This window comes from Epinephelus moara, chromosome 3, assembly GCF_006386435.1.
Source record: "Epinephelus moara isolate mb chromosome 3, YSFRI_EMoa_1.0, whole genome shotgun sequence".
Classification (NCBI taxonomy): Eukaryota; Metazoa; Chordata; class Actinopteri; order Perciformes; family Serranidae; genus Epinephelus; species Epinephelus moara.
The window spans coordinates 28,485,073-28,510,655 of NC_065508.1; the positions used below are offsets into that span (position 1 = coordinate 28,485,073).

Here is a 25,583-nt window from a genome sequence, read left to right on the forward strand (position 1 = left end):
CCGTGCTTTGGTTCCCTAAAATTAAGAAAGTAAACCTAAAGCATTTTTACCTACATTCTAAGTTTATTTTGAAAGAAGACTACGCATTTCCTGTGAAAATGGAAGTTTATTTTGAAAAGACACAATGCATGTAAGGTGCAAAAACTGACAGGCCATCCCTGAGCATCCGAAACTGACACTGGAGGGGTACCTAGAGTAGGGCCACTGACCAAGCGTCAGTATATGATGAGCTGGGAGTGAGGATGTGTTGCAAGGCCATATATTTTAAATGAAAATGGGGAAATGGCTGACTGGTGGATTTTTATTTCCATGGGATTTGACATTTTTCAACAGAACAGCCCAGCAGCCATGTCATGGCTGCACTGGTGTTCTTTGGCATCAAAATGTAAAATGAAGCCTCTGTCCCTGCAAGCTTCAGTCAACAGAAAGGCAGCATGGCCTGGTAACCCTCATTACACTGTGGGTGGCAGCCATGTGGGACCATTCAATATGTCTGCTGCTGAGTGATTGCCTGTCCATTTTTGAGCAGCCTCCTCCTCATCCACTATCTCTGGCTTCACAGGTCAACTGAGACATCGGCAGTGTCCTCGCTGACATTCACAGACATGATGCGGGCACATCAGCTCCATTACTAGTTGCCACGCTTCCCATGAGCCCTTTGGTGACTCACTGTGACATGACATCCAGCTCAACATGCAGAGATAACGGCATGCCAATCATAATTGTATTGGCAGAAATGGATTAGGTGGAACCCTGTGGTGCTGAAAATGCCAACAGGCTGCTGGGTGTCCCCGCTGGCAGCTAGATTACTTTTTTGTTGGATCCACTTTCTCTAACCTGCCTTCTCTACTTCGGCTTTAGTTTGTGATTTCCTACATTTCCCAGCATTTTGCCGTCCCCCACAGAGCTCTGTTGATAGAGAAGCTGGTATCTCTTTCTCTTCAGCAATAGATTTCTCTCTGTAACAACTGTTGAATGTGGTGAAAAACAGTACAGCCAGAAAGAAACTCCATTTCTGAGTCCTGAGGAGCAAAAAGCTGAGACTGACTTATCATTTTTGTTGTTGATCAATTGTTTTTTGCCACTTTAACATGGGACTGAGGCAAACTCTTCAACCAAACAACAAAACAGCCTCTTAAATGTAACAGCAAACTGTATAACAGAACCTGGTTTGTCAATTGTGTCTTAGAGATGGAAATCTTTAGTTGATCCAAACCGAAATCCTTGAATATAATACTGAATAGGTTTGGGCAAAATGACAGTATATACTGTGCAACAGTGTAAGTGAGTCTGCTGGTAGAGATTTGGCCATGGTGTTTCTACCTTGAGAGCTATTCCAGGTAGGCTATGTAGCGTATTAGTGATTCTCATGTGATCCACCCATTTTAAATGTTATTACTCTTTTAAATAAGCTTTAGTATTGGTTATCAGCGATATCACTAGAGGTCAGAAGGCTCCTGCTACACTGACGAGCATGTTCAGAATGCCGTTATCACCTTATTAAATAGCTGAAACTACACGTTTCTTCATGTTTCAACAGTGCTTTGGTTAACATGTGGTTATGGTTTAGGCAAAAAAAACAAAAAACCACTTGATTATGGTTGGGTAAAGATTATGTTGTGGCTTCGAATACTCATGTTTGGTGGCACAAATGCTGCTGAAAACACCTTGATGTCTCGCTAATGAACGACTGGTGTTTTTGTTTGTTGGTCTCGAATAGCAGTCTGCAGCTTGGCAGTCGTCTCGCCAATATATCATGCCATCCACCATCCCCTCCACCTCTCAGTGACAAAGTCAGCTCATATACATGTCGGGGCGTAACAAGAAACATGGCAGTTTAATGGCCGATGACCGCATTCTACACATAATTGTCGGGAGAGCTGCAGTGATTCATCAATTAATCGATTAGTTGTCAACAATTAAATTAATCATCAACTGATTTAATAATCGATTAATCAGTTTCAGTAATTTTCTCTGATTCCAGCTTCTTATATGTGAATACTTTCGGTTTTCTTGAGTTCTCTATGACAGTACACTGAAAATCTTTGGGTTGTGGACAAAACAAGACATTTGAGAACGTCGTTTTGGGCTTTGGGAAACAGTGTCATTCACCATTTTCTGACATTTTATAGACCAAATCACTGATCGACAATAAATAATTAGTTGCAGTCCTACTCGTCTGTGTAGTAGGAGCCTTCTAACGTATATCTATAATGCTGATAACCACTACTGATAACCAGTAGCGTAGTGCTAGTTTATAAGGTGAGTATACTACTAGGTAGATGTAGATATACTATCTGATAGGTGGGTATACTGTAAACATCCAGAGAAAGAGGTGGGTATATCTCATACACCTGTGTATACCCTCCACTACACTACTGCTCATGCCAATGTACTGCAGTGACAACATTCAAATTGGGTGTGTGAACTTGCAATCTTGCGTATCAAACTGCCTCGAAAGGTAAAGCGGTTTGGGGCAAATGTGAAGGAGAGTGAAGTTGTAAATACAGAAACCTGTATTATAATTTAGGCAGTGTGTTAATTCAATTTACAGAACAATTACTGCATCATGATACATACCGCTGATATAAAAATCACATATACCGTGACTGAAGATTTTGGCAATATCGCCCATCCCTAATACTGGGTGGCTCTCAACTCAGTCTCACTCTAAAGTCGGTGAAATCTGGCGCTTGGTCAGTGACCAATGAAAAAAGCCGTCCTTTTACGTCAACACGATATACAGCCGGTAGCTGTTATTGTTTAATGGCACCTGGTGGTTAGTGGCGGAAATCTGAGAAGTTTGGGAGGGGTGGTGGATGGATCCAACAACCACTTTCACGTGGGGGGGCCAGTGTTCGCTTCCTGTCGTGACTGTATAGCCAAACCCTGTTCTTTTTTCCGAAACCTAACCATGTGCATTCGTTGTTGAAGGAAAAAAAACATCAATTCACGGTGTTGTACCAACGTAGTGCGTTCATTTTGAAAAAGACTGTATGCAAACTGTACATTTCCTGTGAAAACAGAAGTGTATTTTGAAAACGGACAATGTGTATAACAGGCACAAGCTGACACGGCGCCCTAGAACGTCAACAACCGATGCACTCAGGGTACCTTGCATGTCATATCTCGACGTGAAAAGTCCATGACCAAATGTCGATGTGTGTCGAGTTCAGAGTGAGAATGTGTTGTGGATTTACCTCAAAGCACTGCTGTGCCTAAGAACCTATGACTACAAAGAGTTAATAAAATAACAGTGTCAAATGCAGGATGTATAGGCACAATTCAGCAGTTATTTGAACACATTTTAACTCACTTCATGCATTCTAGGAGCTGAAAGGTCGTATAAATATGGATAAATGTGTAAATACTGAGTCAATAGTTGCAGATCTGTCTTCACTAGTGGTACTTTCCAGATATTGTGAGGCTGATTACCTCCTGGCCCTTCTTTACGAGCTTCATCTGCTTTTGGCCATTGTGGAGTGCAGTAATACCTCCAGAAGACAATATACCTCCACATTAAGAAGATGAGTTGGGCTCCAGACTAGTGTTTTCCATGATGCTGAGTGCAACAATATCATTGACTCTCTCTTTGGGCTGTACGTCACATGATGCCACTTATTGTGTTGCTATTGACCTTAATCAAATTAGTTATAGCTGGCTGCTCCAATTTCAAAATGGACAAGGAATCAAACCGAGCAAAGTGAGAACAATATCACACATTATCTGGCGCATTGTGTGCATGTGTTAGTCTGGAGAATGTGAGGTGGAGGCACATCTAAATTCACAAGATTCCTAAGTCACTTCACCAGATGGTGTTTATGTAATTTAAGACCCAGACAAATGTAATAGATAATTGTTTCTCTTCCCTTCCCCTTGCCTGTTTTGTTGTCCTGTCTGTAGTGTGGGTTAAATGAATTGGTTGTCAGCACTGTTTATGGTCCTTCATCAATTAAAAGTAATGCTAGCCTGCCGCCTGATTGTTTTATTTGCACAAGGTCCACATTTATTATCTCTTTTCTTCATTCAGGGATTAAGTGGCATTGTTCATTCCGCAGTGTGCTGAATTGGGGGATGATTAGTCATATTGTGTTGATGGAGGAGAGAGAGGTGAGGTAATGAGAGAGATATGTGGGAGGATGAATGCTGAATCCCTACAAAGACAGCAGTGCGTTTGTACTTTTGGGGTCGGCTCGTGTTTCACAAAAGACCTCCTGTTGGACCGACTACCACTAAAAAGATAATAGACTGCTGCCCCTAAGGAGAGTGTGCAGCACAAAATGTTGCTTTTCAAGGAAAATCGTTCTTCACATTGACACAGAAATGGCATAAAAAAAGAATATGGACAGCAAAGCATACAGGAAAAGAAACAGAGGATACTAAAAGAAAAAAAGGAGAAATATTCAGTTCCTGAAAGGTGTTTGGAGAAATATAAGAAAACAAACTTAAGAAACAGGAGACTGTAAATGGAAATTAATAATATTTCCTAATTGAAGAAGGTGGTCAGCAAGATATCTCCATTTAGAAATTTATTTAGTCGTGAAAATAGCAATTTAGTCATTTCCCCATGTCACTTTCTAAACCCTGCCAAGCACTTAAGAGCCATGTGTTGAGGTCTCTAATAGATTTTTTTAAAGTGCTCTATTCTGTCCCTCTAATGGGTAACTGATAAAAAAAAAAAAAAAAAAAAAATCCCACTCTGATAGATTCATTTGGCAGTGGGCGGCACGCTGTGGGTAAATGAAATCAACTGGCAGAGCGAATTATGGCCATATGAGTCTGCTGCCTTCAATCTATATACACAGTAATAATGGAATGCCCCTGATAGTTGAAAGCAAAGAGAGGACATCTGGCAGAAACTGTAAGTGGGTTGTTTTAACCTGAAAATATTGGCACTGCAGACGTGAGGTTTGCTTTATCAGGTGGAGCCCACACATCTCAACGTAAGTCCTGTTCATAAGGGACTGAAATAACTTGCCAACATACTGCGCAGTGATTTTTAGTATTTTACTTCGATGGAATTATTTGAATCTTGAAGTCACGAAGTATGGAGGTGGCTGTAGAGTGGAAGGCAGACTCAGAGATAGCATATAATACGATTAGGAATTGCCATTTTGTTTCTACATAGCCAATGTTCCATACTCCAGACTGCGAGGTGTGGCTGAGAGCTGAGTTTGTCACACATTCTGTTCCCAAGGTAAAGAATGAGCATCAGTGCTCAAGCATTTAACACTTTTATATCAGAGATTGCAGTGAAACTTGGGTCTTAATTATGCAATTGTTTCAACTGGTTATGATAATACTGCACTTGGCACAGTAATAATTGATATTGGGAACACAGAAACATTGCCACTATGTAATGTGATGGGAGAGAAACACAAGCAGTCACATTCTCACTCTGACCTCGTCACATATATCCTTTGGTCATGGACTTTCCACATTGATACACAAAGTGCAAGGTACCCTGGGTGCCTCTGTTGACGTTCTGGGACGCCGTGTCAACTTCAGCCTGTTACATGCATTGTCTGTTTTTAATGTACACTTCTGTTTTCACAGGAAATGTACAGTTTGCGTACAGTCTCTTTCGAAATAAACACACTACGTCGGTACAACACTGCAAATTGACGTTTCTTCCCGTCAACAATGAACACACGCGGTTAGGTTTAGGAAAAAACAATAGGGTTTGGCTTTACAGTCACAACAGGAAGCGAACACTGGCCTCCTGGGTGAAAGTTGGTGGTTGTTGGACCCATCCACTTCCCCTCCCAACCTTCTCAGACTTCCGCCACCTAAACGTTACGTTAGTAGAACACTGTAAATTGATTTTTTTTTCCCTTCAACAACAAATGCACGTGGTTACATTTAGCCAACACAAGCATGTGGTTGAGTTCAGGAAAAAAGAGCATGGTTTGGCTTTACAGTCACAACAGGAAGCGAACACTGGCCTCCCAGGTGAAAGTTTGTGGTTGTTGAACCCTTAGTCTTGCTCACCAGACCTTTCTCAAGAAAAGAAAGGTCTGGCTGTGCCGACTCTCACTTTGAGATTGGAGAAAAAAACGCCCCGACTGCTTGTATTTCTTTCAACCAATCACAATCGTTCTGGGCGGTGCCACAGCAACGGTGCGCTTGCAAAAATATTGTCGGGGGGGAACAGGTTTTGGTGTAACGCGCCCACAAAAATATCGCCTACAGGATGCGAACCATGGCAGAAAAATGGCTACATACCCACAAGATCAAACACCGCAAAAGTTAGTAAAGGACGTCTTGAAAACTGCTACATAACCGGAGGTGGTAGGGCGGGACTTCAGCGGGTGGCTCGTTCTGCCCAATGAGAGGCTGATCTATGTAGCGAACTTCCGCCCACTCATACTATTGAACCCTACACCACCCCTCCCACCCAGCCTACTTGGACTTCCGCCCCCTTTACTAATGTTGTTGTCCTCTTGTGTTTCCCTCTGACGCTGCCGGGCGTCATTAAACAACAGCGACTGGCCGCATATCATGCCAACGTGAAAGAACAGCTTTATTCGTCGGGGTCTGACGCTGGAAGTCACTGCCCAAATGCTGGTATTCTGTGACTTCAGCGTGAGACTGGGTTGGCTGGATGGTTTTTGGATGGCTTTTTACATCAGTGTCTGACGACGAAATCACTGACCAAGTGGTTGTATTTGACGACTTTGAAATGAGAAAAGGTTGGAAATGTTGCATTAAACCCTCATTGCACAGGAAAACAGACAGTTAAATTATGAATTTTAAACAATATCTAATGAGCACAGATTTGCATGCATTTTTGCACAACCAAAATCAGAAACTGACAAATGACAAGAAATTACATTTTGTGAATCTGCAGAAATGCGACCGTTGAAATGAGACAATGGGCTACTCACATGTAAACTAATATTCCACTATTAACCTGAATATAACAACGTTCTAAATTTGATACCGGTCCTGTAAACAGCATATTGCATTTGGATACTAGGAATTAGTCCTTATACAGGATGTAGCATTGAACAATTAAGACAAGGGACAGGCCAGTATTATTTGGGTTGTAGGAGCATTCTTTGGACGTGTAAACAGCACAATCAGAGTTACCGCAGTTTGCAACACATGGCATCTCGTCTGTTCATGGTCAGCTTTGTGCGTTGTACACTAACTAACTTGCTTAAGGTTCGCAGGGCTAGGGCAGACATACACGCCCAAAAGAAAGGCTCAAATTTCTGGCCGAGAAAGCAAACACCTACTTTTAAACATTATGAAAGACTTGGATATCAGCAGTTTTTTTGATATGCACAAATATCCCAACACAGACTTTTTCAAGACGGTGTCTAAGGGAATCAAAGAGGGAGGCTGTGTTTGCACGGTCCAACGAGTTTTCCACTTTTACATATTTCGATGTGATAAACAACATGTTAGGGCAGGTTAACCAGTGTATGCATGGCCTTGTTTGAATGGGAATATTAATTGAATATTCATTTTCATTAGCATTTTAAAACGCTTAGTAAGAATATAATTTCTTTTTGCGGAGTCAGGGCAAATATCGGATTATTTTGTGCATGTAAAAGTAGTCAGTGAAACATAGTCTGAACAGTGGGCACTGTGGCAATAAATGGCAACATCAAGGAATAATCAAATTAGGACATTTATTTTTGTTTACATTAGGTGACATTATAAACTACTGGTCTTACAAAACCAAATAAGGTTGTTGCAGCAAAGGTCATGAGTGAGTTAAATTGAGAAAAATTGCATTGCTTTTGTTTGTTTTCTTTTGTAATTTTGTTTTTGTGACTGTGTTATTTCTTCTTCTAAGTTAAAAACTACTCGGCCTCACTTTTATTCATTGACTAATTCATACATTTTGTGCAAGTAATCTTCGGAAAATACAAGTTTCCAGTATTATTATTTACCTATAAAGTAACTCTATTATTCTCAGCAGGCGCATTAGGAATAATCAGCATAGATCCGAGTGGGAATCAGCCTGGATAGCTATAATCAGAACGGGCCTGTGCAGACTCTAGACTCCTTGATCTGAGGCAAAGGAGCTATCAATCAGCCTGCATAGATAGGTATTCTCTTTAATCCAATCAGATGGCATAATCAAGCACAATGCCTGTGATTTCTGCCAGCCTCGTGAGATTTGTTCCAATTGAGCGGTCTGTCAGAGAGGCTTTGATTGCATTTGGAGCTCAGGCTGATTTCTGAGTCGAGGCATAAAGTGATGTTTTCTATCTACACCCTTTGGAGATTTATACTCACAATAGCCCCGAGTTCTGTTTCTGAAAGAGCGAGATAAAATTTGCTTATTTCAAAAGGGCCTAATTTTCAAGTGCTCGTGTTCAGTTATTGTTCATCCCCACTGCTACCCTCTTCCCACAACCCACCTAGTGTGTGATCTATAATTGACTTTATGAATGAGAGATGTGTTTCATATAAAAGGCAATTCTTGTGTCTGCTGTGAGTAAATGTTATAGAACAATTATCAAACTCATAGAATTACCACAGTGAACCCAGGATCCATGGTTCATCATTTACAGCCTTCTTAGCAATTTCTTTGCTTGAGTTTTTCCCATCATGCCATGTCAAGGGAATTTACACTGCTATTTACATCTGTAATGATTGTATTCCTCCTGTGATGGAGTAGCAGTTTAGGAGGGGGGGGACTTAACTGGGCCTGTCGTGAAAGGATTCAGGGAACAAAGCAGTGAATGAGCAGTATTGAAGGCCACGAGGTTGCTATGTGAGCTAGGCCTTGGCCTACGATTTGTTCTTTCAATCCCAACACCTGTATGCACCCACACACTCATTTGGAAAAAGTAGAAAAGCTTGTGGGGGCACATCATTCTGTGCAGTGGAGCGCTATAATTACTCTTGAATCGTGACTGTGATAGATGCGGTTGTATACATTCCATCAAAGTCTATTTTTATCTGTCATGTTTCCACGTTAACCAACGTTTTGTGGAGCGTTTGTGCATAACAGTTGTGAATCATCATGAGAAAAGTTTGCAACCTTACAACGGCTGTGCTTAAGAAAAATGTGAAAGTCAGAGAAGTCAGAGAATGATTGACAAGTTGTTCATTGCCTCACACACACAAATCCACTTATGCATTAGATGCACTTGTTAGAGAGCAATTATTTACCACAGGAGTTACACTGTGATACTAGTTTTGCAAAAATGGTTAATAATATTTGCTTTAGAGTTAAAGACATAGTCAAAAAATTTTGGGAAATATATGCTTTTGGGTGCAGAGTGGGACGAGAATATAGATCAATCTCATCTCAATCTCTCTGGTTGTTCAGAATGAAGCTGGAATCAAGCTTGCGCTCCGGCCACACTGCCTGTGTGAGCAGATTGACTGTATTTGGTGACAAGACTGATCATTTTTAATTGTATATATACTGCTTGTTATAATTGGAAATACCACAATAAAAATATTGTAGCAAATGAGTGGTGAATTTTATCATTAATTCTATTTACATTTTATCCGTCATCTCTGTTAATGATTTCTTAATTTCATCCTGAATTGTGAAGTAAGACTTTGTTTTCTGTTTCAACAGCACTATGAAAATATCATTGATCATCAGTCTGATGTTTAATAATAATGATGATTGAGGTTTTACTGCGACCGTGGTTTGCAGAAACATGTTGAATTACTGGTACAGTTGCACGTAATGACAACTGTTCCTCTGGCACCATTGGAGAGCAACAGTGGAAGTCTAAATTGCACTTCTCTTAACTGTATCTCTCTTTGACAGGTCTGATGAGTGGTGAAGAGGGCACAAATATCAATATGCAAACAGACGTTTTCAGATGTTTCTGCATCTATTTATGGCTAAAGTGTGGGAGTGGAAATGAAGCTTGTGTATGTGAGCCCAGTTACACAACGACTGAGATTTATAAAACAGAATTCGGTATACCTGTGGCTTCATAATTCATGTGTATATTTCTTTCTTTGTGTGCACACACTGTTTTAGTCGTGAATCTTCACAGAGCTCTATGCATCGGGCCCCTGGCTCTGCCAAAAGTTCAAATATAACATGCAAACAAGGGAACTGTAATGATTTACACTCACTCAGATTAGAGTCACCAATTCAGTATCTGACCAAATGTCTCCCCTTCTGTTCCTGAGATATGGTGTTGAGTAAAGGCCAGAAAAGTGTTTTGGCAGAACATTATGATGTCACAGTGAAGTTGACCTTTGACTTTTTGGATATAAAACATTATAATTTCATCATTTTATCCTATAAGACGTTTGTGTGAAATTCTGTCATAGTTTGCGTATGAATTTTTGAGTTTTGGCCCAAAACATGATTTTTAAGGTCACAGTGACCTTGACATTTGATCAATGAATTCTAATCAGTTAATTGCTGAGTCCAAGTAGATGTTTGTGCCAATCTGAGGAAATTCCCTTGAGGTATTAAGTTCACAAGAATGAGACACATGCAAGGTCACAGTGACCTTGACCTCTGATCACCGAAATCTAATCATTCCATTGTTGAGTCCAAGTGGAGGTGTGTCGCCAATGTGAAGAAATACCTTCAAGTTTTTGTTGAGGTATGACATTTACGAGAATAAGACAGACGAAGTCGAAGTGACCTTGACCATTGACCTATGACAACCAAAATGTAATCAGTTCATTGGTGAATCCAAGTCGACAGTTGTGCCAAATTTGAAAAAACAAAAAACAAAACAAAAAGTCAAGTCATTCTTTATATATCGTAGGACAGACATGTGAATGTGTGGATGGACGGACAACCAACAACAAAAACGTAATGTGTCCGGCCACAGAAATCGCCAGTGAGGAGGCATGAAAAAGCAAAGTTCCCAAAATCATGGGAGATTAATATTGACCTTGGGATCAAGATGTGCAACAAAAGAATCTCAACCTAAGATCCATTTACTAGTTTAGTTTGTAGGTTTCTGCTTCTCACAGTCTTCATAAGTGAAAGGAAAATAAGTGTAAAATAAATATTTGACGCTCAGCCATTACCATCTTAATACTGGCTTTTACTGTATTTGAGAATGTACAGTATGTGAATACGTGTTTTTGCCTCGTCCATGACTTTTTACCTGGTAAATAATGGACAGCATTTGGAACTGACTGTAGAAGCTTTAAAAAAAAAAAGGGTAAATGATGACAGAAACTGTGTGACCTTAACCCATCGATAAAGGAACATGCATATGAATATGACTCCCACTGTGGCATGAAGATGGAGATATAAGGAGTGATTCAAGGCTGTGCGGGGTATAAGGGAGCACACATTCACACACACATTCACACACACACACATACACACAGATAAACAGGCTGTGTGAGGGTGATACTGTACCTTGATTGGCTTCGGGGTAGGAGATGGTGGTGGTGATGGTGGTGGTGGTGTTTGTGGCTGTGGTGGGTATAGGGGTAGTGGTGGGAGCATCTGGATGAGAGGACAAATACATGACAAACACAGGGGGGAAAACAAATGAGTAAAAAAGGCCATGAAGATAAAGTAAAGTCAGTGTGACGCGATGGTATCGCTGCTTGATATATGACCAACGGCTCATTGTGTGTCAGCATGTGTGTGTGAGTTAAAGGTCGCTTGCAGACCTTTTGATGAATTGGCAACGGCAGTGCATTAAATAATGCACACCCAACAATGACACTGCGACGCATCGCCTGGTCTCGCACCGGCTGAGCTGATCACAGATCTTGTTGGGATCTCTTTTCTTTTATGTCTACTCACGGCCTACACACCATGACATGAAATACTGACAATGCTAGCGAGCACATGGTTGTTAGAAGTGATTAAATGTCTAATGAGTAACACATGCTGGTGTTGTACTTATGCTGTCATTGTTATGCACTGAGCTATCTTGACAAACAAACGTGTCTGCGCATTCTTAATATCTCCGAGGAGAAGAGTACAACGTTGGTGAGGATACAGGCAACAAAAAAACAAAAACAAAATCTGATGTTTAAAGTCAAACATAATGACAAAATAAATGGCAGTGCAAAAAAACAGAAGGAGAGAAATTATACACACACATTAAAAAAAAATTATAAATGAACAGCATCAAGCAGTGTCAGTGAATACACAGACTTTGACCAGAGACCATTTTTCCTCCCACAGCTTTTCCTTTTTTACTTCATTATCCGGGTTAGACTCCCCACCCTGACAATGACCAGGGGGAGATATCAAAAGTGACATTTTCCTTGTTGAAGTGGCAGGGCTGCGCTGATATGAAGCCGCTGGCAGGGCTGCTTGGACCTCCCATGCTGCTCAGATTGCCTGGGAATGGACTGAAAAACCTTATGGGGTTATTAAAAGGTGCAGAGAAAAATAAGCTATTGCTGGCTGTTGATAAGGAGGATAGCTTGTCTACACTTTAATGAAATAAGGTGTTATAAGAAGGTGGGAAAAGGAAATGTGTATGGACAGGGATGGGAGAGAAGAGGGAAGTCCAGGAGACGGAGGAGATGCTGTTACACTGACTGTGCAGTGTCAGATGTGAGGGTGTATAGTAGGACTTGGCACCAGCTGCAGTTTTACTGGACGCACACAACGGCTATGAAACAGAACAAGCTGTAATGTCTTTCAGTTATCACAGAGGATAAAATTGTAGCCTATAACTTATCTTGCTCATAGACAGCGCACAACAACATTTACAGTTTTAATCTGCTTTTCTTGCCTCACTTTTGATTCACTGCATAGAGACCTGTAGGAAAACACACACCCAAACTGAGGAGGTGCTGGCTCACAGGTAGGAACGCTGCACTCTCAGATTCAAGTTTTTTTAATTTTCAGTTTCTAAATCATCATGTCACCTTCTTCAGGATAAAGATAATGTGCCAAAATGCTAACCTTAAAAAGAATACATCAGAATTGTGAGTGTGCTTTCATGCTCGCACTGCGGAAGTGCAGTGGAGAATTATTGGCTGGTTGTACTTAACATAAATGGAACTGTGTTTTTAACGGGAGGACGCTGCCAAAAAGGCAGCAATGTTTTAAACGTAATACTTCCCATTATGTCACATGACATTAAATGCATTTGTTTGCATAATGATTTTTAACTAATTCTAAACAGCAGCTATTCCAATAGCAATTATCAGCTGGACTACAAGACAGTGGACATAAATGTAGTAGTGATTTGGCACTATTGAAAAAAATAAATAAATAACTATGAGGCTGGTGTTGTTCTATGTTTTTGCAATTATAAACAAAATCTATGAAAACTGGATTGAGTGGGTGTTATTAGTGGTTATCAGCATCATTGTTATCCAGTGATAACCCAAGTGAATAAGACCTAACCCAAGAATGATTTGATCCTAACTCTTATCTGCCAAACCCTGCACCTTCTTCCTTACTGTTTATTACATTTGCATTTTTAAAAAATCTCAAATTATGTACCTCCATTTGAGCAGCATTTGCCAAAATCTTCTGTTTCAGATAATTACTGAGCATTTTAAACTATTCATTGTGTCCTGTCCTGTCACTTGGAACAAATGGGCTTTGGGCTTCGAGCCCCAGAGAGAAAGTACTGTCAGACAGACTAATACATCGCTGGTTTTGGCCTTATCATGGGATTTGTTGACAATATAGTAAAAAAAAAAAAAAAATCTATCAGCAGCTCTATACTTTAAATTGATTGCCAGTAGAGATAAAATGTAGATAAGAAATTAAAAGGACCAAATTTCATAGTGGAACAAGAGTTGATTTTATATACAGTAACCTGACTACAGATTAGTTTTTTATGGTATCTTTCTACTGTTTAGAAAAGCACTGGTTCCAGTTCTAAATATTGCACCGTTTTCTCTAGAAACAGTATTAAAGGGAGGAGCACTGTGATTATTTTTCTGTGGTAATGGTCATGTCATGGTTGTTGTAACTGCATTACTGAATGTACACAAGCAATTGTTGACATTTCAAGTGAATGTAAATTCACTGTGAAATCACTGTAAATTGAAAATGCAACACATCCGCAAGTTACATTAAAGAGATAATGAAAGTTATCCTCATGTTTGTAGAGCCGTATGTCTTTCCTAAGGGTACAGAGGTTGTTTATCATATAAAAAGTAGTCTTCCCTGCGGGCAGAAGATGTTCATAGTTACTACAAAAAACTGTTCACAATTGTTAGTTTAGAAAATCATCTTTTTTTATGCACTTGAAAAAAAAAAGTATCAAGTAATTCAAATACAAGGCGGAGAGGTCCACAAAGCCCCTCAGAACTCTGCCTGAAGCAAATTTAAAAATGCAAATGCAGGCCTTCAGGTGATCGGGATCAGTATTCAAACTCTGCTGATGTACACTATTTTTTTTTAATCTATCAACAATTCTGTTCTTTTAAAGACAACCTTGACAATACAAAAGGCTTTACACACCAATGTGCAGACAAAGGCGAGGAGAAATGATCCATTGGGAAGTCGGCTGGCAGATGAAGCTTGAGCTGATGAGTTTCACACATGAGTTTCACACAAAACTCCAGCTCGGGGATGGTGCTGTCTAATTGGTTTTATCCCGTCATGAACTGTGAGGGTCCAGCAGATGTTTGGGATCATCAGTGTCAACAACTCATTAAAAACTTAGCAGTAAAAATGAAAAAAAAAGAGATTAAAATAAAGATTAAAAGAAAGATGATTGAATGTACACCAAATTTCCCTTTTTTGTGGCTAGCTGGTGCAATGTATCAAAGAACAGTGGAGCTCATTGACTTTCAAATGTGACAGGCAGAATGTGTTTTTCCTCCCGCTGAGTCACCGGGCCTTGTTTACTGATGAGGCTTATGAATCAGTGTTTCTGGTCTGAACGAATGGAGCAGGACTGCAGGAAGCGCCGAGATGCAGCCTGACAGGAATCATTCCTGCTAAAGCCGGTGAGTTAAAGAACTCCATGTGAGCACCGGATGAGAGAAACACTCCATATCTGCACAGTGCCAGTAATCACACCAAACAATATGAAAGCTGAAAAAGTACCCCTGGCACAGAGTAACTGTTGAAAACATATAACTCATAACAAATGACATTTTTATTTCCTAAACCAACAGTGCTGTAAGATGTGCCACATAATGACAATGACCTGATTCTCATGGAAACCAATGGTCAAAAGCTACTGAAATTCTATGGAATAGTAAAGTATTATATAGTGCAGTGTAGTGAGGTTAAGTATGGTGTAGTGCAATACAGTATAATAAAGCATGTTGTGATGATGTTTACCCAGTCCTTTGAATTATATAAAATGTATGTAAAATTTAATACTTTTATATAAGAAGCTAAATGTTAAATGTTAATGCTAGAGGCTAAATAATTTTTAATCTGCATAGTATAATATAATGCAGAGTATTACAGTATAGTAAGTATTCCTATAATACAGCTCATTGTAGTATCGTATAGTATAATGTAGTGTAGTGTAGTACAGTAGACTTATAGTATAGTATAGTAGAGTACAGTACAGTATAGTATGGTATGGTAAAGTAGGCTTATAATATAGTATAGTATAGTATACTGTAGTGTAGTACAGTAGGATTATAGTATAGTATACTGTAGTGTAGTATAGTACAGTAGGCTTATAGTATAGTCTACTATAGTCTAGTCTAGTCTAGTCTAGTAGGCTTATAGTATAGTATAGTATAGTATAGTATAGTACAGAACAATATAGTATAGTATACTGTAGTGTAGTACAGTAGGATTATAGTATAGTATACTGTAGTGTAGTATAGTACAGTAGGTTTATAGTATAGTCTACTCTAGTCTAGTCTATAGTATAGTCTACTCTAGTCTAGTAGGCTTATAGTATAGTACAGAACAATATAGTATAGTATAGTTTAGTATAGTATACTGTAGTGTAGTATAGTACAGTAGGCTTATTGTATAGTCTACTATAGTCTAGTAGGCTTATAGTATAGTATAGTATACTGTAGTGTAGTATAGTACAGTAGGCTTATAGTATAGTCTACTAGTCTAGTCTAGTCTAGTAGGCTTATAGTATAGTATAGTATAGTATAGTATAATATAGTATAATATAGTATAGTATACTGTAGTGTAGTATAGTCTAGTAGGCTTATAGTATAGTATAGTATAGTATAGTATAGCATAGCATAGCATAGCATAGTAGGCTTTTAGTATAGTACAGTACAGTATAGTATAGTATACTGTAGTGTAGGGTAGTGTAGTGTAGTACAGTAGGCTTATAGTATAGTCTACTGTAGTCTAGTCTAGTCTAGTCTAGTAGGCTTATGGTATAGTATAGCATAGTATAGTATACTGTAGTATAGTATAGTAAGTATAATATGGTATAGTATAGTATTGTAGGGTACTTCTACAGAATAGTATTTTTATCAAATGTTAAATGCTTCTGTTAAAATGTTAAAATGCAGGAACTTTACATGTTATAACAGATTTGACTCCTGTAAAGTTAAAATGTGGCTTCAGGTTTTGTCTGAAAGATGTCAGCTTTTAGTTTTAAGGGGAGAAGCTATCACAGATAGTGTGAGCCGTTTTTTAAATCAGCCAAAATGGCTTAGTTTAACTTTGTCAATGAAATATTTAAGGGTAAATCTGAGGGGAAAAACAAGTTAAAACAACATTTTTCTACCAAAAACAAATGCATTTTTGCACTTCATGGATATCTGAAGTTCATTCTTCCTCCTTTACTTGTAACATATTGTACATTTGAGTGACAGGTCTTTAAATTAGGAATGAAGTCTTGCTTGAAGCTCGGGAGACAGAGCAGCTCTGCACATTACAGCCTGCCAGAGAGTTTTTTTCTGATACTGCTACTGGGAGCAAAGTTGGAAATTGTCACATTCTTCACACTGTAGCTTTCAACTGGCATAAATTGACATCTTATCCCATTTACTAAAAGTACTTAAATGTATCTTGTTTTCCCAAAATTACAATTTCATGTGAGTGTTTGGGGTAAATACTCTGATAAAAGGAAACAAAGAGAAATGAAAGCCAGAGCATCAGGGATTCAAATTCTGAATCCTTTTAGATGCTGCTTGTGCAATGCTGTGACCTCGTCAGAAACGATTTCTCTCCCCTTTTTGCTTTCATGTTTCCGTGCTTCATTCAGTTTTCTGATCTGCACCATCTAACTGTTTTATTGATTTACTGTTTTGTATCCATTTAGTTCCGCTTAGCACTGCAAGGGTTACCTATATTTTATCCTTCCCAAGGTTTCTTCCATTTTCCCTGTATTTTGCTTGTGTAAGTTTTTCCTTGGCCCCTTCAGGAGGTGTCCTTGCTCCCTGTATAATCCCAACCGGTGAAGCCCTGACACTCTTGCTGTGATTGGAGGTTTTGCATACATACTTGACATTGACACAAAGTTACATTTGTGGAAGCCAGATTCGAGAAAAAGGATAAAATATTGGCCTGTTGTGTGTCTTTGAACTCTTGCCTTTGATTTGATCTCACCAGAGAGAAGTTGCCAAAAAACCTATTTGATCTATTGGTTTCTTTCAGAGTAAGTTGATGTTGGTCCTCATGCACATCTCCGAACATTTAATGCCTGTTGAGGTCAGCTTTCGAGCAATCTACAGGGATCTATCAGATAAGGGCTAATATGACAAAGGCCATATGGTCAATGTGTTGATTTATCGTGTACAACATCAATTTGTGTTCATGCTACCAATTACTGGGGACCGTACGCCACGTCTTTAACTGCTTGGAAAACGCAAGGTCGGACGCTGGACGCTACTTTTGAGCACCGTATCATAGGCTATTTACCCAAAATTTGGAGTGCAGAGCTGATCTTCCTCCAGGCGCTGTTTTTAAGTGTGTAGGCCTATCGTCTGTGGGGCAGATGTAAAGTTCTGGGTAGCCCTGCACTTCAATTATCAACATTTACGTATTCATCACAGACTGATATTTATGGAAGAAGGGAAGTATATCTGTCGGGTGTGTTGGGTTGTTCCTTGTCACATAACATGCGGTGCGTACTGCTTTCGTTCCAAAAGCTGAACCGCATGTCCTCATTGAAAACAATGAATTTGAGGGCGCAAAAAATGTAGCATGTGTACAGCCCTTTAAGTATGTGTTTTTTTAAAAATACTTTTAATTGTAGAGGAAAATATAATTCCCCTAACTAAGTGTAGTGTGTTGGTTGAACATAATTTCATTAGAAGTTGTCATAACACAAAAAGGTCGAGACAAACTGTTGTAGCCTAAAGAGCAGGGACAAAAGACTGAAGGGTAGTTTTCTCCAAGCTGGGTTATTTTTGGAATCTCGACATGGTGGGAAAAAAGCTTTGTGGTATGGATTTCTTGGACAAAATATATATTTGGGATGATTTCACATTTGCCAGTGCTGTCCTTGTGAAATTTTGGGGGTAATCAAATAAACTATCACAATTACTGTGACCTCTGCCTTCTATATGGCAATCAAGAGATGAATGTTGGGATCTTACATGATAGAATTTTCCCAGAGTCACCACTGTAATGCCATAAATTGATACATGCAGTGAAATTAAAGCGTTCAAAATGTCTTCATAGGAAAAAAAAAACAGCATTCAAAACACAACCTCCTTGCAAATTTGTTTTGGAAGTGATGAATTACTCTTCCTCCTCATAACATTTTACACCAGCAATTTCACTTCCACTCAAGTGCAATTTCAGCAAACTAAGAGCGCTTGCAGCTTGAATAGGATGTTTCGGGACACTTTGCACCTCTGGAAGAAATATTGGATGCCACTTAAAGAGCTACCGGTGACTTGTGGAGAAACTCCCATGTGCTTTAATGGAGAAGAAGTGTAAAGTAAGTAGGAGGACGACTGAAAGCAACAGGGTCACTGAACATGCTTATGGTGTGCAATAAAGCCAGTACTGGTAAAGGAGCAGGGAGGAAGAGAACTCAGTTATTGGGTAAGCGGCAGCCTGTAAACAACTTAAAACCCCTCGGCACTGGGTCTCACTCGACTGTGAGAGGAAAACCCTGATGGTTGTGTTTTCTTACCCTGTGAAGTAAGAGCGGCAGTGAGAGTTAGAGCAGTACAGACTGCATTCTTTTCGCTGTTAACATTGTTAGTGTCAGCCAGTCTCACAGTGCTCTCCATCACTTAGGGTCACAATACTCTGGAACCAGATGTATTAAAGGAGATGCTGACCATAGCTGCATTTGTTCTGGCTGTCAGGCAGGGGGAATGTTGGGGGTGGAGGCGCCATGTGGACTTCATCATTAAATTACACATCTCTAATGTACAGTTTGGGATTTTGTGTTGATATTGTGGCTGGTTTTTAAGTTTTAATAGAGAAAATTAAATCTTAACACAGGAGACGAGACAACCCTTCTGTTTATTGCATGACAGCTTTTGGGGTTTTATGGTGCATTAAATCTAAAACATGGTACATTTTGTCAGACTCTCAGAGGGACTTTATCATTATTACAGTCTTCCCCTTTTTACTTGTCGCATTTGAACTAGATGTATCTTTCTGAAATAGCCAGGAGGTATGGTGGTTAACTTTTGAAAGACTGAAATAAGCATGTCTTTATCTTTGTGAAACTCTTTAATTCACCTTAGATAGAATAAAGCCTAATTTTCGGGAGGCTGTACAACACTTTTGATGAGTATTGCTTGACAAAAATGACATATTTTCAACAGAAAATGTCTCTCGACACCCTGCTTTCATGTCGCACACCTGGAGAATTTGGTTACGTTGCAGACAAAGTCATATTTTGTCAAGCAATCTGATTGGGTAGTGTTATTAATGTCACTGTGTAGATGGTAGTTTTCAACCCACACTGGTTTAAACCTGTATTCAGCATCAGCATCGGCTCCTGGGGAGCTAAGAAAGCAGCCAGCCAAACTACCTTCGCCAGGCTGACTAACAGCAGACATTTAAAGGACCAAAATATTTTTCATGTCAGCACCATGCCAAACACACCCTAGTGAGTGAGGGGTATCTGCCGCTCACAGACAGATTGGGAGCTGATCAATCAATGTAGATGCGGTTAATAAATAAAAACACACATACAGCAAATGTTTGTGTGACTTAAGCACTATTCGGACGGGATTAGTTTTACATGGGCACGTGGGGTAATGTCACTTTACCACAGGACGTCAGTAATATTAATGGCCGATTCGCACGGGATAAGAAATATCAGTAAAACTACCACAAGTGGGAGGGGTAAATCCATTCACGTACCGCCGTCCCCTCCTGCCATCATGTGCGTATGATAGGACTGTCAAAAGCACCATGAAATTGAGTTTGAATATTTTCGAATTAATTTAGTAGAGTTCGAATAATATTAGAATTTATTATTATTATTATTATTATTTATTTAATTTTATTATTTTTTTTTTTTTACAAAAAACAAAAAATAAGATGCTTATTGCTGGCGCAATATGAATGTGACACTTGGATGAAAACACCCGTTCTGACCTCACTGAAGTGCCAGGTATGATCAACTTCTGCCTTGTTATCTGAGCAATGTTTGGATACTTTAGTGCGTAGTTTTCCACCACGACAGTGGATCCTGGCCGGCTCGTAGTGGCGTCTCATTCTGGTAACGTTTCATCTCTTCATCAAAAAGGGTAGGCAAGGAGGCAGCAGGCGCAACACTCTCCTTGTATGTCTCCCCGAACAGGTCACACATCGCGGACAGCGCAGTGGGTGGTGTTGGCACAGAGGCTTCTCCATCGCTGCGTCCCTCTCTGGCCCGGCTTGTGTGCGAGCCATTTCCGCCCGAACGGGATTCGCCATGATATACAACATTATTGATAGTATTAATTAATTATTAATGATATTCGAATTATCAAATTTAGGTTCGTTATAAAAAAATATATATAGGCTATATTCGAATATATTTCTAACTTCGATTTTTTTTGACAGCCCTAACACACATATTTACTGCTGGTCTATTCGCACGGGATTAGTATTACCTGAGGTAATTGTCCGGGACCCTTTTACAGAAGGTAAAAGTCGTAGTAATCTTTACTGACATTGTGCGGTAATGATTACTGACATGGCACATTCGGACGGGACTAAAATCTCTGGTAAGTATTACTTTACCCCACGTACCTATGTAAAACTAATCCCGTCCGAATAGGGCTTTAAACAGCTGTCTGTGCAGATACACTTCACTAAATGCAGCAGAAATAGACGCAGAGCATAATAAACCATGAAGACAACTTATAGCCTTTCACTGAAGCATAAATTGAAAACGACACACGCTGTTAAATTTCTGCCAAGCAACATCTATCGAAAGTGTTTAGCACCCTAACATAAACAGAGGAGATGAAACACTCTGTGTGACTGTGGTCTGTGTATCCCCATAAAACAGTTTGTATGATATCCAAGAAAAATGCACACACAACAGCTAATTTGATATCCCACAAATTTGCACCCCACAATTGAGGTTACGTTCTTAACGTAAAGTTGTGTAATTACGGTAATGTTACGGAGATTAGGTTCAGGCAAGTAAAGTTACTGTGGCTAGGGTTAGGAAAACAAAAACCGTAAGGATATATCTTACAATGACTCGACAGCACATTGTTCATGTGATTGCAGCCTTCCAAAATATGTGGGTTACACACAAATTATTACTACCTTATGATACCTGGGATATGTAGAAATTTGGGTGCACTTTTTGTAGGAAAACGTACAAACAGTTTACGAGAACAGCCTGCTGTGGTTAGCTTGATTTTTATCTAAGGTAAGATATGACACCACAGTGAAACTTGATATCCACCTAGATTTGTTAGCAATGGGACAGTATTTAAATTTTTCACCAGCACGGTGTAGCCATCTTTCAACAAGCTAGTTGGTGACGTCACAAAAATGGTGTGTCTCTGTTGTCCGCTTGTTTGCTGGTCAGAGTTGTTGAGCTCGGCTTGGTAAACGTGGTAATGCTAGATATGTTTTGTCCTTTGATGACTGTTTTGCTCTCTGATGATATGTTTTTTAATGGCCAGTGTGAGAGATATTCTGAGTAGAGTAGTGCAAGAAGTAAAGGAAGTCACTTTTGGGCAGTCACGCCCAACAGGCTAGACATGTTTCATTGCTAGATGCAAGTCAACCTTTACGTCAACATTACCAGCTGTTTTGGAGTGAGAATTGAAGTTTTGGAATACATATATGGATATGTAAACCTGGGAGAAGAGTCATTACAAAAGCAGTAAGGGGTGAACAGAGTAAAACAGAGGAGCCAGCAAGATCTTGGTGGCTTCTCCACCTCAAGGATAAAAGTGTGTACCAATAAGAGGATGGGTGCATGAATGGAACTCCAAGCTAGCACTCCCAGCTATCTAATCCGACATGCACAGTGGAACTGGACAAGCCTGACAGTTCTTCTGATGGTGAGTCATACTGTTTATTATCTCGATGCTTCTCGATGCAGAAATTGCCTTAGTTTGGTTTACAAGTAGAAATGTTGCTTATATACACAAAGTAACACAGAAGCACCAATCCTTGAATTCATGTGGTGATGCACATACACGCTACCATGGTAACTGAATGATCTTGCATATAAGTAGGCTACAAATCACTTATACAGACCCAGAAATCGCTTTGTTAACAGTTCATGATCACCTGGTGGATTTATTAGTTGGGTAGGGTAGTCTTGGTTCAATTATTTGGTCTGCACTAGAGTCCGACTCACAGCTTTCACACAAGTCAAAATGAATCCCACTACACAGGCAAACCTACCAGAGTTTGTTTTACCCAAACACATTAGTTGTGAAAGCACCCTGTGAGCAAAAATAAGGCTAGTTGGCTCTATCTTGGCGAATCTAATATGTTGTAACCAGAACCAAATGCTTCATATCACCACTGTACGAGTGTACATGCTGACGCCCCTGCTGCTTATCTGATTTCTTACATAGGAGTGTGTGTCTACATACACGCCCTCCTCCCAGCTTCTGTTTAGGTACTACCGATGTGTGTGCATGGTGGTGTAGAAGCAGGAGGTACTGTGTTTGTGTGTGTGTAGTGGTAGAGGGGGGTCTGGAACATAATGTGAGAATCAGCTTCTGACAGCTCAGCCACAACATCCTGTCTTCCCATTAGCAAGGCGAAGGTTCGGCATGATTTGCTGTTGAATTACAGTCGACATTAGTAGTGTGGGAGCCACGGACACATCAAAGTCATCAAAAGACTAGCTCTAAAAGGGTGGAGGCCTTATGTGGTTTTAATGGTGACTGTGTGTTTTTTGTGTGTGTGTGTGTGTGTGTGTGTGTGTGTGTGTGTGTGTGCAAGGCTTTTAGTTGCCCACATGTTGCATTACCGTGTTTATCTTTGTCTTTCGCTCACCATGGGGGGATGTGTGGGTGGTTGAGAGAGGGGCGACTTGCAGCCCTCACCATGGGATTTTGTTGTTTAGGCCCGGGGAGAGAGACGTACAAAAAGCCTGCTACAATTACCAGAAAATTCATACTTCATGCAAAGTTAAGGATAATAGATCGCACACACGTCAGCGACAATGTGGCTGGTTTCTCTTATTGATGGTCTTTAATGTGTCCTGTCGTTGATCTGCTTACAACACATTTGCATGCACACAAACCTTTGTTTTATCATTCCCTTAACGATGACTCCAAAATGTCATTTCTTATTTCAATATTCCACTTTTTATCATAAACTATCATGAAATTGAAACGCTTTGTCCTGGTTCTGGACTTAACCCGCAATCCAAATCCTTTTTCTGAATGGCAGACTAATTCCTAAAGAAGTCAGCGCTGGGAATTTTCTTGAGTCCAAAGATTTACGTATGTGTCAAACTGATTCTGACAGAGAGAACCAGGGGAATATACAGAGGGAGAAAAAGAGACTTTCTCTTTACACAGTTAGTACAGACTAACAGCTGTAATATAGCAGGTGGCAGTAAGCTGTTTCCTGATTTTCAGCGGTACCTCTGTTGTTTTATTGCACTCATCATTAGCACAGCAACCCGCTCTGCTGTAAATAACATCCATTCAGCTGGTGTCCGTCAGGCATTGAGAGTCTCTTTTTACCCCCCTACATAAAAAAAGAAGCCTTTTCACTCTGCTAATTCCCTCTGACAATAGCAGCCAAATAATTTCTCTGCGGGCTCAGGGTCTACCAAAAAGTGATAGTGAAGTAATTTTGGCCGGGGAAAATGAGAACATTAGAGTGTAATGCCCTGCTCAGGGAGAAAATGTTACTGGTATCAACAGCATAAAAGCATGTTAAGATAATGCTTATGAGGATGAGAGGAAAAACAGAGAGAAAGAGAGGCGGATGCTGCATCAACAGGAAGATCAACAGGAAGCCAAAGAAATAAAGAAATCTGGCAGAAGTAGGTGGAGGCAGGTTAAAGGATTACCCCAAGTTAGTGGGAGGTAGAACATACACACTGCACTCATGTATTGATCCCAAGCTACGTTTTGGCTGTAGTGCTGAATGTAAACACAACAACGAAAAAAACTGGTTCACACCATGCTGATGGACAGTTGTTAGTAATGCATTTTTTAGCAGTTTTTCCTTATCTGAATTAAGGGTCAAAGGATGGAGGATGTTATGTGCTCTACAGGTTGCGGAGCGCTTTGAGGCAAATGTGTGACATGTATTGTTGGGCTATATAAATGACATTGACTTACATCAGCATGTAATAAAATTATGACAGATGCTATTTGCACCCAGGTGTCCATTAACCAACAATGCTATTTGCACCAGAGGTGTAATGTGGCTATTTACACCAGGGTGTATATTCCTGGGTTTCCTAGCAACGTAGAAATATGATGTTAACACCAACAGGTCTATTCAGACATTGTGCTAAAGTTAATGTACCCAGTGTGATTTATACATCAGAAAAACAGAAAGTAATACGTCAACTAAGTCTAAAAATAATGAGCCAACACTGACTCACACAGGAATCGAAACCCAGTCTCAATCACCTGACTTTCCGGCAGTAGATATGCAAGATCTTTCTTGGAAATCTACCACTTTCAAGAGGAGATGAAACACTGAACAATATGACTGTGGTTTGGTTGAATTTTACCTTTACTTTTTATGCTAGCTAGTGACATCACTGGGGCGGTTCATCCCTGTTGTCTGCTTGTTCAGTTGTTGTGCAGTTGTTGTGGTAGGCTTGGTAAACTTGCTCGTATGAAGCATGTTTTGTCCTTTGATGGCTGTTTTTTTCTTTGACAATATTTATTTATGGCCAGTGTTTGAGGTGTTTTGAGTAGAATAGTGCATGGAAGTACGCATAGTCACGTAGTGCCTGACAGGTGGGATGCATGTTGTTTACTCTCTGTTTTGACAGAAATGGATGTACAATACTGGGAGAGGAGACATTATGACAGGGGTGAGGAGTAAACAGAGTAAAACTTTTGGGTTATGATCTAAGGCAGGGGTCGACAAACACTAGTATTAAAAGAGCCATTTCAGTCAGACAACTCACACTTTAAATGTTTATTTCAACAGCAGAACACAGTTAGAGTTTGGTGTCTAGATTTCGTGATGCTAAACCCTGACAGTTCCTCTGATGGTAATTCATATAGTTTGTTTTTTACTGATGCTTCATGATGCAGAAAATGGTTACATTCGACACTCTGGGCTTTGAGAGGTGGGAATGATGTCGATCATGACGTAAGGTGGCTTATGGACGTGACCGCTGGGTTAGGCTACATTAGTTATGTTAGCTGTGACA

General features: G+C 39.9%; 1 protein-coding gene across 6 annotated transcripts in view; it reads right to left on the bottom strand.

Annotated features, from left to right (window-relative positions):
* The window catches only part of cadm1a (cell adhesion molecule 1a), a 599,487-nt gene that overhangs the window by 54,215 nt on the left and 519,689 nt on the right, over positions 1-25,583 (bottom strand). For 4 of the 6 annotated variants that reach the window (XM_050040229.1, XM_050040230.1, XM_050040227.1 and 1 more), the window contains one exon: positions 11,327-11,416. The exons of the other annotated variants lie outside the window; for them this stretch is intronic. In XM_050040229.1, the coding sequence (XP_049896186.1) occupies positions 11,327-11,416 (90 nt within the window). The remainder of the gene's footprint in view (positions 1-11,326; positions 11,417-25,583) is intronic. 6 annotated transcript variants of the gene reach the window in all.